This window comes from Nansenia antarctica (genome assembly GCF_963989245.1).
Source record: "Nansenia antarctica genome assembly, chromosome: 4".
Taxonomy (NCBI): Eukaryota; Metazoa; Chordata; class Actinopteri; order Argentiniformes; family Microstomatidae; genus Nansenia; species Nansenia antarctica.
The window spans coordinates 1,541,866-1,559,576 of record NC_137689.1 but is presented as its reverse complement, the minus strand read 5'-3'; the positions used below and the strand labels follow the sequence as shown (position 1 = coordinate 1,559,576).

The following is a 17,711-nucleotide window of genomic DNA, read 5'->3' as shown; positions in this document are numbered from 1 at the left end:
CACTTCCTCCTGTACAGGGCTATGAGGCTCTGCTCCACCCCCCTCCTCTCTCCCCTCCTCTCCTCCCTCCTCTCTCCCCCTCCTCTCCCCCCTTCCTCTCTCCCCTCCTCTCCTCCCTCCTCTCCCCCCTCCTCTCTCCCCCTCCTCTCCTCCCTCCTCTCCCCCCTCCTCTCCCCCCCTCTCTCTCCCCTCCTCTCTCCCCTCATCTCCTCTCCTCCTCTCTCCCCTCCTCTCCCCCCTCCTCTCTCCCCTCCTCTCTCTCCTCCTCTCTCCCCTCCTCTCTCCCCCTCCTCTCCCCCCCCTCCTCTCCCCCCCCCTCCTCTCTCCCCTCCTCTCCCTCCCTCCTCTCCCCCCTCCTCTCTCCCCCTCCTCTCCCCCCTCCTCTCTCCCCTCCTCTCCCCCCCCCCCTCCTCTCCCCCTCCTCTCTCCCCTCCTCTCTCTCCTCTCTCAACTAACTCACCTGTAGACACTTCCTCCTGTACAGGGCTATGAGGCTCTGCCTCACCCCCCCTCCTCTCCCCCCCTCCTCAGCAGGCTGCCGTTGCTCTGGTGGGCGTGTGCCAGGTAGGGCAGGGCCTCTCTGACCCTGGAACACAATGATGACATCATCACGTCAGTAGGAACACAATGATGACATCACTCAGCAGGAACACAATGATGACATCATCACTCAGCAGGAACACAATGATGACGTCACACAATAACACCATGATGGACATCACGTCACACAATGATGACATCACGTCACACAATAACACCATGATGACATCACATCACACGATGATGACATCACATCAGCAGGAACACAATGATGACATCACTCAGCAGGAACACAATGATGACATCACTCAGCAGGAACACAATGATGACATCACTCAGCAGGAACACCATGCATGATGACATCACTCAGCAGGAACACAATGATGACATCACGTCAGCAGGAACACAATGATGACATCACGTCACACAATAACACCATGATGACATCACGTCACACGATGATGACATCACGTCAGCAGCAGTTAGAAACACATGCATTAAAACAACAGCCGGTCGGTCACACAGGGCCGTGGCAATATCGCCTTGACAACACCTACCTCCCATGCTGTTACCATGACAACACCTACCTACCATGCTGGTAGTGTTCCAGGGTTAGGGTTACCATGACAACACCTACATACCTCCCATGCTGGTAGTGTTCCAGGCCCGTCAGCAGGTAGACGAACACGGTGCTGAACAGACTGTAATCATCCTGCCACTGCTGCAAGAGAGAGAGAGAGACAAGGAGGAGAGAGACAGGGTCAACGTACGTCTGGGATTATCTCCATTGAAAAGACGACGTAGTCTGTAGCCTGTAGTCTGTAGTCTGGGTGTCCAGTAGAGAACCAGCTCCTAGATCAGCTCTCAAGGCCCCGCAGGTATGAATAAGGGGTCAGTTTGACCCGGGTCCTCACCATGTACTCCTCCATGTCCATGTCCTCTGGCTTGATGAGTCGCAGCTTGGTACGAGCCTCCCTCATGATGCTGATGGACCTGGAGACACAGGAAGACGTCATGTCAGAAATATACATCATCTCTATTCCCTTCCAGACCCAGGGCTAAATGGTAAACAGACTGATTTATATAGCGCCTTTATCCAAAGCTCTTTACAACGGCCTCTCATTCACCCATTCACACACACATTCACACACCAATGGCGGCCAAGCTACCATGCAAGGCGCCGGCCGGCCCGCTCACTGGGAGCAATTTGGGGTTCAGTGTCTTGCCCAAGGACACTTCGACATGTGGCTAGCCGGGGCTCGAACCACTGATCTGCCAACCTTGCGATCATTAGACGGCGGCTCTACCTCCTTGAGACACAGCCGCCCCCAGGGCTAATCTGAGATATATTCAGTGTCCAGTAACAGACATTTAAATGTGTTCATGGTTATTTGGTGATGGATACCATGCAGTGAGAATTAAGACGCTTTTAATCCAAAGAGATTTACAATTACAGATTACAGGGACATTCCCCCTGGAGTAACTGAGGGCTAAATGCCTTACTCAAGGACACACTGGTGGTGGTGTTCCCAGGTCTTACTCAAGGACACACTAGTGGTGGTGTTCCCAGGTCTTACTCAAGGACACACTAGTGGTGGTGTTCCCAGGTCTTACTCAAGGACACACTAGTGGTGGTGTTTCAGGTGGGATTTGAACTCACAACCTTACAACCGATCACCAGTCCAACTCACTATCCATTTTTACATTTTTGGCATTTAGCCTTATTCCAAAGCGAATCAATACATTTGACTAAGCAAGTGAATCATCAATCCACCAGTCGTAGCAGGAAGAGTAATCCAGCTCGGGCCCGGGGCCACTGATAGAAGGAAAAACCTTCTTCTATCACCTTCTTCTAAACCTAGGTTTTTAAATTTTATTTTATATTTTGACCCTGGAGAGACAGAGAAACAGTACAAGGGGGGCAATATAAGTTTTTAGGGGACACAGTAGAGGGGAAAAGCGGGTGTCTTCAGGAGACGCAGTGCTGGGGGGCAGAAGATGTCTCAGGAGGAGCAGTTAAGGTGTAACCTGAAGAGATGGGTCTTCAGTCTACGACTTCAGTCCACTACTAGACCCCTCCTCCCCCTGGTACCCCTGGCGCAGGGCTGACCTGTCTACCAGACCCCTCCTCTCCCTGGTACCCCTGGCGCAGGGCTGACCAGTCTACTAGACCCCTCCTACCCCTGGTGCCCCTGGCGCAGGGCTGACCTGTCGTCGAAGCTGAGGTTGCGGTTGGTGAACTGCTCCAGCAGGGTTCTCTCGATGACCCGGTTGGGCGCCTGGTTTTGGAAGAAGTACACCAGGACGTGCTGCAGCCGGGGGTCGTGCTGGGGGGTCGTCTCCTCCTGGGACAGCTCGTACAGGCGGGAGTACTCCTCTCTGAAGGCCTGGGGGGGAGGGGGGAGGGGACATAGGTGAGTACTCCTCTCTGAAGGCCTGGGGGAGGGGGGGGGAGGGGACATAGGTGAGTACTCCTCTCCGAAGGCCTGGGGAGGGGGGAGGGGACATAGGTGAGTACTCCTCTCTGAAGGCCTGGGGGAGGGGACATAGGTGAGTACTCCTCTCTGAAGGCCTGGGGGGAGGGGGGACATAGGTGAGTACTCCTCTCTGAAGGCCTGGGGGAGGGGGGGGACATAGGTGAGTACTCCTCTCTGAAGTCCTGGGGAGGGGAGGGGGGACATAGGTGAGTACTCCTCTCTGAAGGCCTGGGGGAGGGGAGGGGGGACATAGGTGAGTACTCCTCTCTGAAGGCCTGGGGGAGGGGAGGGGGGAGGGGACATAGGTGAGTACTCCTCTCTGAAGGCCTGGGGGAGGGGGGGGACATAGGTGAGTACTCCTCTCTGAAGGCCTGGGGGAGGGGGGGGACATAGGTGAGTACTCCTCTCTGAAGGCCTGGGGGAGGGGGGGGGACATAGGTGAGTACTCCTCTCTGAAGGCCTGGGGGAGGGGGGGGGGGACGTAGGTGAGTACTCCTCTCTGAAGGCCTGGGGGAGGGGGGGGGGGGGAGGGGACATAGGTGAGTACTCCTCTCTGAAGGCCTGGGGGAGGGGGGGGGACATAGGTGAGTACTCCTCTCTGAAGGCCTGGGGAGGGGGGGGAGGGGACATAGGTGAGTACTCCTCTCTGAAGGCCTGGGGGAGGGGGGAGGGGGACATAGGTGAGTACTCCTCTCTGAAGGCCTGGGGGAGGGGGGGGGGGGACATAGGTGAGTACTCCTCTCTGAAGGCCTGGGGGAGGGGGGGGGGGACATAGGTGAGTACTCCTCTCTGAAGGCCTGGGGGAGGGGGGGGGGGGGACATAGGTGAGTACTCCTCTCTGAAGGCCTGGGGGAGGGGGGGGGAGGGGACATAGGTGAGTACTCCTCTCAAGGTCCTACCTTGATGAGGGAGGGAGGGGGGGTCTGGAGGGGGAGGGGGGGGGAGGGGGGGGGTCCTACCTTGATGAGCCCGGCCTCAGGGCCGTCCCTGTCGAAGGCCTGTCTGGCCTTGGCGATGGCCAGGATGATCCCCTGCATGGCTGGAGTCAGCATCATCTGGACCACAGAGAGACACACGACCACAACATGACCACAACACGACCACAACACGACCACACAGGACCACAGAGAAACACATGACCACAACACAACCACAACATGACCACAACACGACCACACAGGACCACAGAGAAACACATGACCACAACACAACCACAACATGACCACAACATGACCACAACACGACCACAACACGACCACAACATGTCCACAACATGACCACAACACGACCACAGAGAAACAGAGAAACAGAGAGAGATGTCTTAAGATGTAACTTTTTTCCAAAGCATCCTTATGCCCAAATTGATGGTGGTGTTACGGGGGGCTGGTCTACACCCTGGTGGTGGTGCAGGGGGGCTGGTCTACACCCTGGGGGCTGGTCTACACCCTGGTGGTGGTGCAGGGGGCTGGTCTACACCCTGGGGGCTGGTCTACACCCTGGTGGTGGTGCAGGGGGCTGGTCTACACCCTGGGGGCTGGTCTACTCCCTGGTGGTGGTGCAGGGGGGGCTGGTCTACTCCCTGGTCTACAACCTGGGGGCTGGTCTACAACCTGGGGGCTGGTCTACTCCCTGGGGGCTGGTCTACACCCTGGGGGCTGGTCTACACCCTGGGGGCTGGTCTACTCCCTGGTCTACCCACCTCCTCGTTGTACCCGTCTGCGTCGGCCCTGACCGTGATCCGGCCCACGTTGGGGATCTCCACCTCCGACACCACGCTCTGCACCGCCGGGGGGTCCTGGGGGGAGGAGTCAGACTGGGCCTCTGCTGCCTCTGGGGAGGGGGGGTCAGCGTCCAGGGAGGGGGGGTCAGCGTCCTCCTCGCTCCTCCTCTCTGCTGCAGGGGGGGGGGACTGTGGGGGCGACAACAGGTTTGGGTCAGATACATATCAGTCATGTCAGTCATGTCAGTCATATCAGTCACGTGGAGGTGTCTAGTTGACCTGGTACGATGGGACCAACGAGGCAGCCCCCCCAAAGGTGCAAACTCAACTCAAACTCAAGCACACGAAACTGAAATGATTAGAAGTATCTGACACATGAATCTTTACTCAAGTCTGGGTGAGAAGGATGAGAGAGAGAGAAGGATGAGAGAGAGAGAAGGATGAGAGAGAGAAGGATGAGAGAGAGAGAAGGATGAGAGAGAGAGAAGGATGAGAGAGAGAGAGAAGGATGGGGGGGGACAAGGATGAGAGAGAGACAAGGATGAGAGAGAGAGAAGGATGAGAGAGAGAGAAGGATGAGAGAGAGAGAAGGATGAGAGAGAGACAAGGATGAGAGAGAGACAAGGATGAGAGAGAGAGAAGGATGAGAGAGAGAGAAGGATGAGAGAGAGACAAGGATGAGAGAGAGAAGGATGAGAGAGAGACAAGGATGAGAGAGAGAGACAAGGATGAGAGAGAGAAGGATGAGAGAGAGAGAAGGATGAGAGAGAGAGAAGGATGAGAGAGAGAAGGATGAGAGAGAGAGAAGGATGAGAGAGAGAGAGAGAGACAAGGATGAGAGAGAGACAAGGATGAGAGAGAGACAAGGATGAGAGAGAGACAAGGATGAGAGAGAGAGAAGGATGAGAGAGAGAAGGATGAGAGAGAGAAGGATGAGAGAGAGACAAGGATGAGAGAGAGACAAGGATGAGAGAGAGACAAGGATGAGAGAGAGACAAGGATGAGAGAGAGAGAAGGATGAGAGAGAGAAGGATGAGAGAGAGAGAGAAGGATGAGAGAGAGACAAGGATGAGAGAGAGACAAGGATGAGAGAGAGACAAGGATGAGAGAGAGAGAAGGATGAGAGAGAGAGAAGGATGAGAGAGAGACAAGGATGAGAGAGAGAGAAGGATGAGAGAGAGACAAGGATGAGAGAGAGAGAGAGAAGGATGAGAGAGAGACAAGGATGAGAGAGAGACAAGGATGAGAGAGAGACAAGGATGAGAGAGAGACAAGGATGAGAGAGAGAGAGAAGGATGAGAGAGAGAAGGATGAGAGAGAGACAAGGATGAGAGAGAGACAAGGATGAGAGAGAGAAGGATGAGAGAGAGAAGGATGAGAGAGAGACAAGGATGAGAGAGAGAGAGAGAAGGATGAGAGAGAGACAAGGATGAGAGAGAGAGAAGGATGAGAGAGAGAGAAGGATGAGAGAGAGAAGGATGAGAGAGAGAGAAGGATGAGAGAGAGAAGGATGAGAGAGAGAGAAGGACGAGAGAGAGAGAGAAGGATGAGAGAGAGAAGGATGAGAGAGAGAAGGATGAGAGAGAGAGAGAAGGATGAGAGAGAGAAGGATGAGAGAGAGAGAAGGATGAGAGAGAGAGAAGGATGAGAGAGAGAAGGATGAGAGAGAGAAGGATGAGAGAGAGAAGGATGAGAGAGAGACAAGGATGAGAGAGAGAGAAGGATGAGAGAGAGAAGGATGAGAGAGAGAGAAGGATGAGAGAGAGAGAAGGATGTGATATGACATACAGAGAGAGAGAAGGATGTGATATGATATACAGAGAGAGAGAAGGATGTGATATGACATACAGAGAGAGAAGGATGTGATATGACATACAGAGAGAGAGAAGGATATGATATGACATACAGAGAGAGAGAGAAGGATGAGATATGACATACATATGAGAGAGAAGGATGTGATATGACATACATATGAGAGAGAAGGATGTGATATGATATACAGATGAGAGAGAAGGATGTGATATGACATACAGAGAGAGAGAAGGATGTGATATGATATACAGAGAGAGAGAAGGATGAGATATGATATACAGAGAGAGAGAGAAGGATGTGATATGACATACAGAGAGAGAGAAGGATGTGATATGATATACAGAGAGAGAGAGAAGGATGTGATATGACATACAGAGAGAGAGAAGGATGTGATATGATATACAGAGAGAGAGAAGGATGTGATATGATATACAGATGAGAGAGAGAAGGATGTGATATGACATACAGAGAGAGAGAGAAGGATGTGATATGATATACAGAGAGAGAGAGAAGGATGTGATATGACATACAGAGAGAGAGAAGGATGTGATATGATATACAGAGAGAGAGAAGGATGTGATATGATATACAGAGAGAGAGAGAAGGATGTGATATGACATACAGAGAGAGAGAAGGATGTGATATGATATACAGAGAGAGAGAGAAGGATGTGATATGACATACAGAGAGAGAGAAGGATGTGATATGATATACAGAGAGAGAGAAGGATGTGATATGATATACAGATGAGAGAGAAGGATGTGATATGATATACAGATGAGAGAGAAGGATGTGATATGACATACAGAGAGAGAGAAGGATGTGATATGATATACAGAGAGAGAGAAGGATGTGATATGATATACAGATGAGAGAGAAGGATGTGATATGACATACAGAGAGAGAGAAGGATGTGATATGACATACAGAGAGAGAGAAGGATGTGATATGATATACAGAGAGAGAAGGATGTGATATGATATACAGATGAGAGAGAAGGATGTGATATGATATACAGAGAGAGAGAAGGATGTGATATGACATACAGATGAGAGAGAAGGATGAGATATGATATACAGATGAGAGAGAAGGATGTGATATGATATACAGAGAGAAAGAGAGAAGGATGAGATATGACATACAGATGAAAGAGAAGGATGAGATATGATATACAGAGAGAGAAGGATGTGATATGACATACAGAGAGAGAGAGAAGGATGAGATATGACATACAGAGAGAGAGAAGGATGTGATATGATATACAGATGAGAGAGAAGGATGTGATATGACATACAGATGAGAGAGAAGGATGAGATATGATATACAGATGAGAGAGAGAAGGATGTGATATGATATACAGAGAGAGAGAAGGATGTGATATGACATACAGAGAGAGAGAAGGATGTGATATGATATACAGAGAGAGAGAGAAGGATGTGATATGACATACAGAGAGAGAGAGAAGGATGAGATATGATATACAGAGAGAGAGAATGATGTGATATGATATACAGAGAGAGAGAAGGATGCGATATGACATACAGATGAGAGAGAGAAGGATGTGATATGACATACAGAGAGAGAGAAGGATGTGATATGACATACAGAGAGAGAGAAGGATGTGATATGACATACAGAGAGAGAGAAGGATGTGATATGATATACAGATGAGAGAGAGATGTGATATGACATACAGATGAGAGAGAAGGATGAGAGAGAGAGAAGGATGTGATATGATATACAGATGAGAGAGAGATGTGATATGACATACAGAGAGAGAGAAGGATGTGATATGATATACAGAGAGAGAGAAGGATGAGATATGATATACAGAGAGAGAGAAGGATGTGATATGATATACAGATGAGAGAGAAGGATGTGATATGATATACAGAGAGAGAAGGATGTGATATGCAGGGCCGGACTTATGCATGGGCTACCCTGGGCTTGAGCCCAGGGGCCCCGGGCTACAAGGGGCCCCAAAATAAATCCAAATGTATGAATAAATATTTGCTCTTTGATTTTGAATTCATAAATTACGTTCAAATTGGAAAAAATTGTTTTGTCGCAGCGCAGGGCACGGAAATACAGCCCCCCCCCCTCCCCCGCAGGCATGGAAATACAGCCCCTATCACTATTCCTACTGGACGCTCTGATGAATGACGTGTTTTAATTTGTTTAATTATACTGTATATTTAGGCCAATGGAGAGGTTTACATCGACGCGCCACGCGCAGGGCAGGGGCATCATCTTTGGTGGAGCGATTGTCAATGTCATGATCATGGCATGTGATATGATATGATATGATATGTGATATGATATACAGATGAGAGAGAAGGATGTGATATGATATACAGAGAGAGAGAAGGGTGAGATATGATATATAGAGAGAGAGAAGGGTGAGATATGATATATAGAGAGAGAGAAGGATGAGATATGATATACAGAGAGAGAGAAGGATGAGATATGATATACAGAGAGAGAGAAGGATGTGATATGACATACAGATGAGAGAGAGAAGGATGAGATATGACATACAGAGAGAGAGAAGGATGTGATATGACATACAGATGAGAGAGAGAAGGATGAGATATGATATACAGATGAGAGAGAAGGATGTGATATGACATACAGATGAGAGAGAAGGATGAGATATGATATACAGATGAGAGAGAGAAGGATGTGATATGATATACAGAGAGAGAGAAGGATGTGATATGACATACAGAGAGAGAGAAGGATGTGATATGATATACAGAGAGAGAGAGAAGGATGTGATATGACATACAGAGAGAGAGAAGGATGTGATATGACATACAGAGAGAGAGAGAAGGATGTGATATGATATACAGAGAGAGAAGGATGAGATATGATATATATATAGAGAGAAGGATGAGATATGATATACAGAGAGAGAGAATGATGTGATATGACATACAGATGAGAGAGAAGGATGAGATATGATATACAGAGAGAGAGAGAAGGATGAGATATGATATACAGAGAGAGAGAAGGATGAGATATGATATACAGAGAGAGAGAGAGAAGGATGAGAGAGAAAGAAGGATGAGAGAGAGAGAAGGATGAGAGAGAGAGAAGGATGAGAGAGAGAGAAGGATGTGATATGATATACAGAGAGAGAGAGAAGGATGTGATATGACATACAGAGAGAGAGAAGGATGTGATATGACATACAGAGAGAGAGAGAAGGATGTGATATGACATACAGAGAGAGAGAAGGATGTGATATGATATACAGAGAGAGAAGGATGTGATATGACATACAGCAGCTGGTACTGGGCAGACCCACCCAGACAGGCAGGACTCAGTGTTGCAAAAAATGTAACAGAAATCTTTCCTGACCAATCACAGAGCCAGTCTGGCATGGCTTCACTAGCAGGAAGCTAACCAGGCACAAGTGTGGCCAATGGGGTTTAATGAAAAATAATGAAAAGAGTCGATGACAGCCAATCAGTGAGAGGGAACAGCTCAGGGAGCATTCCTGACATTCCTGGCAGAGTGTTTACATCGTGAAAAGCATAACTGGAATAACGTCATGACTATAATGATAGTAATAAACAACACTTCCCTGTACTGCCACTAGAGGGCATGTGAGCCCTGTGTATGATCTTAGCCTCAGGTGATGCTTCTGCTTGCCCAGCATGTAAGATGTGACCCACGGCAAACAAGACTGAACATTTATTTGTACCATTTTGTCAGTAAAATACAGTTTACACTCTATAGCACGCAAAGACTTCAACATCAGTTACATCCATGGTATCTATGACAACCACCAACAGACATGACAAACAAACAACTGGTGTCACCATCACCTAGTCAACTGGTGTCACCACCAACTCTCTATCCATAATACACCTGCACTCTCTACCCATAATGCACCTGTACTCTCTACCCATAATGCACCAGCCCTCTCTACCATACGTACAGTCGTGGGGTAAACAGCTCTGCTCTATTTAAAGGCGGTCGACTCATGACTCAACGTCCCCGACAACCCCAGAGATAAACACGGGAGGGAGGGAGGGAGGGAGGGAGGGGGAGGGGGGGAGGAGGAGGAATGCAGACAGGGCTGAGGTGTCCAGTGACTGTAGGCGGGGGGGGGGGGGGGGGGGGGGGGGGGGTGTAGGGAGGGAGGGGGGGTAGGGAAGGAGCTGACCTTTACCAAACAATAGTAGAACCGCTGGGGTTTGCTAACTAGAGCAGCTCATTAGTAAGCAAACGCTTCTGTGAGATGTAATACAGTAACACACAAGCTCACACTCATATGACTGTCATATATACATACACACTCATATACTGTAGTCATACACACACACACACACACACACGCACGCACACACATAATCAATCTGGCAAAACATATTAAATAAAACACAAGCATACATGGCCACAGGGAGGCATGACTAAACACTTGTGTGTCCTCTCATACACACACCAAGCCCCATATCTTCATATTTCCTCTGAACCTAAGCGAGCCCTGCTACCTACAGACCCCTGAGTCCAGTAGCTGCCTGCCACCATCACTGTGTGAGAGGGATGGAACAGATACAGCCAGATGTACACATGGCCTAGATGTCTATCCCCCCCAGTACATTTGACCTATATTCAAAGTCTCTTTCCAGCTCGCCCACCTGACTGGGCCCCCCCTCCTGAAGGCGCCCCCCCTCCTCAGCGGTGGGGGTCTGGCGGGGGTCTGGGGGGGCGGTGACAGCTGGACCGGTCCCAGGGCTCTCCGGTGGCTCGGGGTCCAGAACTGCTGGGCTGGGGACCGGTTCTGGTTCTGAAAGAAGAGGACAAGAATCGTCGTGAGTGGAACAGGGAATATAATCAAACAGGCCCAAACCCTTAAAATATTTAAATCTAAGCTAAAAACCTTCATGTTTTGCAGCAGTTATGATTAAACACAAACACTTCTATCAATGTCTTTTTTCCATTAACTATTGTCTTTTTAAATGTTTTATCTATTTACTTCTTATATTTGCTTTTATTCATTGTAATTTGTATTTTCTTATGCTCCTCTTGCTGTATTTTTAAATAATGTATGTAAAGCACTTTGAATTGCCCCTGTTGTATGAAATGTGCTACACAAATAAACTTGCCTTGCCTTGCCTATAATTAATATATATATATAATATGGAATATGTGGAACAGGGGACGACAGTCAGAACAGCTCCAGGGCTCCCGGCTTGTCACAGTCCTGCTGCTGAGTGTTATTTCTCACTATCACTTCATTAAACCACAGATCTGGTAACCCTGGTCTAACCCTGGTCTAACCCTGGTCTAACCCAGGTCTAACCCTGGGTAACCCTGGTCTAACCCTGGTCCTAACCCTGGTCTAACCCTGGTCTAAGCCTGGTCTAACCCTGGTCTAACCCTGGTCTAACCCTGGTCTAACCCTTGGTAACCCTGGGTAACCCTGGTCTAACCCTGGTCTAAGCCTGGTCTAACCCTGGTCCTAACCCTGGTCTAACCCTGGTCTAACCCTGGTCTAACCCTGGTCTAACCCTGGTCTAACCCTGGTCTAACCCTGGTCTAACCCTGGTCTAACCCTGGGTAACCCTGGTCTAACCCTGGTCTAACTCAGTCTCTGGTGAACAGCTAAGGAGGATAAACAGATGTACACTGCAGACTCTCAAAGAGCCAGTGTGTTTGTAGCTCTCATACGCCACATACGACTACAGCACACAGCACACAGACCTTCAGGTTCAGGTTCTGCTGGGTCTGACGGCGGGTCAGGGTTCTCCTCTGGTTCTGGGGCAGGTTCCTCCTGGGCAGGTGGGGTGATGGGTCGGGCTGAGTCGTCTGTACTGGGAGCAGTGGTGGAGGCAGAGGTCTCTGTACTGGGAGCAGTGGTGGAGGGGGTGGAGGCGGGGGTGGGGGAGGCAGAGGCAGGGGTGGGGGAGGCTGGGATGGGGGAGGCAGAGGCAGGCTCGTCCTGGGGGGGTGGCGGCTGGCAGAACTGCTCCTCCCACTCCCTCAGCTCCTGCTGGAACCAGCTGTTGTCCTCGCGGACGTAGCGCCTCAGGATGGGCGGCAGGGAGTCCAGCCCCTGCAGGACCTGACCCGTCTCGTCATCTGTGTCCTCTGGGCCAACACACACACACACACACACACACACATACACACACACACACACAGAGAGAAACATGAAGAACACGGAGGTAAACAGGGTGACTGTGACAGGGGAATATCCTCATGAATGAATCAACATCAGATTCAGACTCCTGAGACACAGCCGCCCCCCCTGGAGGAGGGATACCGTTATGACCGTACCTGCGATGAGGTTTCCCAGGCTGTCGTCGATGTACATGAGGCAGTAGGCGCTGGCGTTGGTCATCCCTCCGTACGAGTCCCTGACCAGGTCCTCCCAGGACGACTCCGTCACCATGACGTCGTTGTACTTCATCCAGCGCTGGCCGGCGTGGTCGTAGATGTACGCCCAGTAGTGGCCCGCCGACGCCTGGCCCTCGTGGACCAGCACGGCGTGGAGCCTGTAGGGCACCTGGTACCCCAACACAACACAGAGGTTATATATAACACACCTGGTCACCCAACACACAACACAGAGGTTATATAACACACCTGGTCACACAACACACAACACAGAGGTTATATAACACACCAGGTCACACAACACACAACACAGAGGTTATATAACACACCTGGTCACCCAGAGACAACACAGAGGTTATATAACACACCTGGTCACCCAACACACAGCACAGAGGTTATATAACACACCTGGTCACCCAGAGACAACACAGAGATCAGACTAACACGCCTGTACAGCACCTGACAAACTACCTGGTAGTCAGACTAACAAGAACAGTGACGTTTCCTCAGACACTGTGTGTGCGATGCCCCTCTGAGGCCAAACCAGGAGCACGGTTGGATGAATGAACACATCACAGAATTCTTCGCACAGCGAGAGTTTCAAGCATGCTCCAGACACTCTGACCTTACAGGCTAATATTAGCCTGTCACGTTATGTAAGAGTATCTCACACTTCTCTGACCCATATACAGCATGTTGTGTGTGTTCAACCTGACACTGACTGATATCCAAACAGATATTAGTATATTATGTTTTTACTTGACACACACTGACTGTTTAACTTGACAGAGACTAATAATAATGGAGGCTGGACTATTGATATTAGATCTCTCAGGTCCTCTGGTCTCTAGACCCTCAGGTCCTCTGGTACTGGTCTCTAGATCTCTCAGGTCCTCTGGTACTGGTCTCTAGATCCCTCAGGTCCTCTGGTACTGGTCTCTAGATCCCTCAGGTCCTCTGGTACTGGTCTCTAGATCTCTCAGGTCCTCTGGTACTGGTCTCTAGATCTCTCAGGTCCTCTGGTACTGGTCTCTAGATCCCTCAGGTCCTCTGGTACTGGTCTCTAGATCTCTCAGGTCCTCTGGTACTGGTCTCTAGATCTCTCAGGTCCTCTGGTACTGGTCTCTAGATCTCCCAGGTCCTCTGGTACTGGTCTCTAGACCCTCAGGTCCTCTGGTACTGATCTCTAGATCCCTCAGGTCCTCTGGTACTGGTCTCTAGATCTCTCAGGTCCTCTGGTACTGGTCTCTAGATCTCTCAGGTCCTCTGGTACTGGTCTCTAGATCTCTCAGGTCCTCTGGTACTGGTCTCTAGATCTCTCAGGTCCTCTGGTACTGGTCTCTAGATCTCTCAGGTCCTCTGGTACTGGTCTCTAGATCTATCAGGTCCTCTGGTACTGGTCTCTAGATCCCTCAGGTCCTCTGGTACTGGTCTCTAGATCTCTCAGGTCCTCTGGTACTGGTCTCCAGATCTCTCAGGTCCTCTGGTACTGGTCTCTAGATCTCTCAGGTCCTCTGGTACTGGTCTCTTGGTTGTTCCAAGGGGTCCGGTCTAAGACCCATGACGAGTGGCCGCTTTTAGCCACTATGGCCCCAGACTTTGGAAAGGCTTGCCGGAGGACTCGAGGGTGGCAGAGAGTGTGGATATCTTTAAAAGTACGCTTAAAACACCTTTTTAGCCTGGCTTTAGTGTCTGTCAACTTGCACTTTTACCCCTCTTTCTTATCTCCTAATTCGTATTACTATTATGTCTATGTCTATTTTTATCTCCTACCTCTTGTTTTATTGTATTGAGGTTTATTTACTATTGTTCAACACTTGTAATTGCAGTCAATGCATGACTTGTGCTGTATAAATAAAGTTTGGTTGATTGATAGTACTGGGCCGGTTTCACAGACAAGGCTTAGGCCTAGTCTTGGACTAAAAAACACTTTCAATGTAAAATCTCCACTCAAGATGCTTTTTAGTCTAGGATTAGGCTTAAGCCTTGTCTGTGAAACCGGCCCGTTATGTTTCATGTTTCAAATTAATTCTGTCATCTGTAGAACCTGACACAGACATGTATTAACCCTAACCCTAACCTGACACAGACAAGTATTAACCCTAACCCTAACCTGACACAGACATGTAGTAACCCTAACCCTAACCTGACACAGGTTCAACAACATCAGCAAAGTAGCAGAGTAGCAGAGTAGCAAAGTAGCAGGGGTCTCAGTAGCAGAGTAGGGGTCAGGGGTCAGGGGTCTTACCTGACAGAGGCAGTTATCTGAGTACATGCCCTCCAGGGTCTGGCTCACCCTGTCGATGCCGGCCTTGAGCTCTGAACACACACACACACACACACACACACACACACACACACACACACACACACACAGACACACAGACACACAGATCAATGCAGTGCACCTGGGACTCAGCCAGATACACACAGACTTAGACACACCAGGGTATCTGACAGGAACGTGCATCTTCTTACTTAAGAAGTCCCAATGTAAACACCATAACCACCATAACCACCATAACCACCATAACCACCATAACCACCATAACCACCATAACCACCATAACCACCATAAACACCATAAACACCATAAACACCATAACCACCATAACCACCATAACCACCATAAACACCAAAACCACCATCAATTAAATGTAAACACCATAAATTACAATTGCATTTCAAATGAGAAACCCCAATGCCTTCAATTGAAGTGCCCACCAAATATTTTAAGCAGAGTAACAGAGTAACAGAGTAACAGAGTAACGGAGTAATTGCCCCCAAAAGTTCACTAGTGTAGTATATATATACTGTATATACCTGTAGGTGTTTATGGTGAACGGTTGAGAAGGAGGGTGTGTAGCAGGTGTGTGTGTGTAGAGAGGAGGGTGTCTAGCAGGTGTGTGTGTGTGCAGAGGAGGTTGTCTAGCAGGTGTGTGTGTGTGTGTGTAGAGGAGGGTGTCTAGCAGGTGAGATCGTACCGCTGATGTTGCTCTCCGCCTCGGCCCTCCAGCGGTGGAGGCAGGTCTTGACGAAGCGCAGCTCGTCCTCGGTCACGCTGTGGGGGGCGGGGTGGGGTGGGGCGTCCATGGGGGGGCGGCACTGGGTGAAGGGCTTGTAGATGGGGGTCCGCTGGCAGCCGTCAGAGGGACCGGCGCATCCTGGATCACACTGACTGAGGAGACGACAGGAAGGACAGGAGGTCAACACACGTGACACAGTCTGGTCATTTGGTCCGCATGTCGGCGGGCAACCAATCAAAATGTTCGGAACTACGTTTCAACGTTGTTGAGAATCACGACACAAACTCGCTAGTCAAGCCAAAACACTGCAACAACGCAATGGATTCGGTGAGTAATCCCCCACTGCTACCTAGTTAACTAGAACAATACTTTACATTGTTAGCAGGCTCACAAAACAAGCTGTGTTGACTAGCGACGAGTCGTTGATTTTCAACAACGGGGAAATGTGTTCACATTTTTCGAAAGAAAAGTCTGATCATTACATCAGATCCCGACATGAGGACCAAAGCATTAGAACGTGACACAAATGTATAATGTGTTCAATAACACATTGAGAACAGTAAGGGTGCATACATACTTTTACATACATCGAGACATCCTTAAAAAGAAAGGGGTTGGTAGTCAACATATATGCATATCTAGATTCGTTTTTAGTTTGGCCCAGATCAGTAAAACAAACGACAACAGATCAGCTGTGGTCAAAGATACAGTACATAGTGTTTACTTTCTCCAGCAGCTAAACACTGCTAACAGCTAACACTGCTAACAGCTAACACTGCTAACAGCTAACACTGCTAACAGCTAACACTGCTAACAGCTAACACTGCAGTTACAATATACTGAGCACCAGATAGACACACAAGCAGCACTAGAAACGAGACAGGTCTACAGCAGGTTCCCAGTCCCAGAATGCCTTGCCTGGGGTCGTCAGAGCCGGGGTCTGTCAGCTGGGGGCTGCAGGAGGCCGTGGGGGACGAGGCCGCGAGCCTCACGTCCTCCGCGGGCGACACCGTGGTGGGCTTGGTGGAGGCGAACTCCAGAACATACTGGAGCATGTCAGCCAGAGGGTACTTAGTAGGGCCAGAGCCATAGTTCCTATAGCTGGAGAGACAGAGTGAATGAATGAATGAATGAATGAATGAATGGTCTTTATTGTCATTAATATAGTACAGGTACCATACAACGAAATTTAGGAGGGGGGGCTCCCCTGGTGCTAGGAAAAACATACTAAAAACAAGAAGGGAAAAGAGCTGGTTTACATAAATAAAGGCTATATACACTATCCACTATACTATACTACTATACTATACAAATAAAACACTGTGCTGTACTCTATGCTATAAATATCCTAACATTTCCTATCTCTGAACCTTTATGCTATAAATATCCTAACATTTCCTATCTCTGAACCTTATGTACCCGAGGGTTGTCATATTGCACATAGTATTATTGCACATTCATTTAAAGTGTCGCAGCTTGCAGGTTTGAAATGTTCACATTTGTATTTCAGTATTGCACTTGATTACAATCTAGTAGCTGCCATCAAATTGTCTAGATTGTCCAGGGCCTAGAACCTAGGTCTTTGCTGTGTTCAGGGCCTGAATGGCCCTGGGGTAGAAGCTGAGCTTCAGTCTATTTGTCCTTGCGGACATGGTCCTGAACCGCCTGCCTGAGGGCAGCCGAACAAAGTGTTCGTTCCCAGGGTGGGATGGGTCTCTGGAGATCTTGGAGAGAGACCCATAGTTCTTATAGAGACACAGAGAAACCCCTCCTCTACTCAGGTAA

The 17,711-nt window shown here is 49.2% G+C and overlaps 1 protein-coding gene across 1 annotated transcript in view; it reads right to left on the bottom strand.

Moving 5' to 3' along the window:
• usp28 (ubiquitin specific peptidase 28) overlaps window positions 1-17,711 on the bottom strand; it is a gene marked incomplete at both ends in the record, with an annotated part of 30,278 nt that overhangs the window by 4,046 nt on the left and 8,521 nt on the right. Inside the window, 14 exon segments of the mRNA XM_080528062.1 lie at window positions 461-508; window positions 511-586; window positions 1,182-1,261; window positions 1,455-1,533; window positions 2,749-2,927; window positions 3,977-4,072; window positions 4,717-4,794; window positions 11,199-11,347; window positions 12,265-12,407; window positions 12,498-12,651; window positions 12,841-13,069; window positions 15,149-15,219; window positions 15,885-16,078; window positions 16,845-17,027. Coding sequence (XP_080384188.1) covers window positions 461-508; window positions 511-586; window positions 1,182-1,261; window positions 1,455-1,533; window positions 2,749-2,927; window positions 3,977-4,072; window positions 4,717-4,794; window positions 11,199-11,347; window positions 12,265-12,407; window positions 12,498-12,651; window positions 12,841-13,069; window positions 15,149-15,219; window positions 15,885-16,078; window positions 16,845-17,027 — 1,759 coding nt within the window.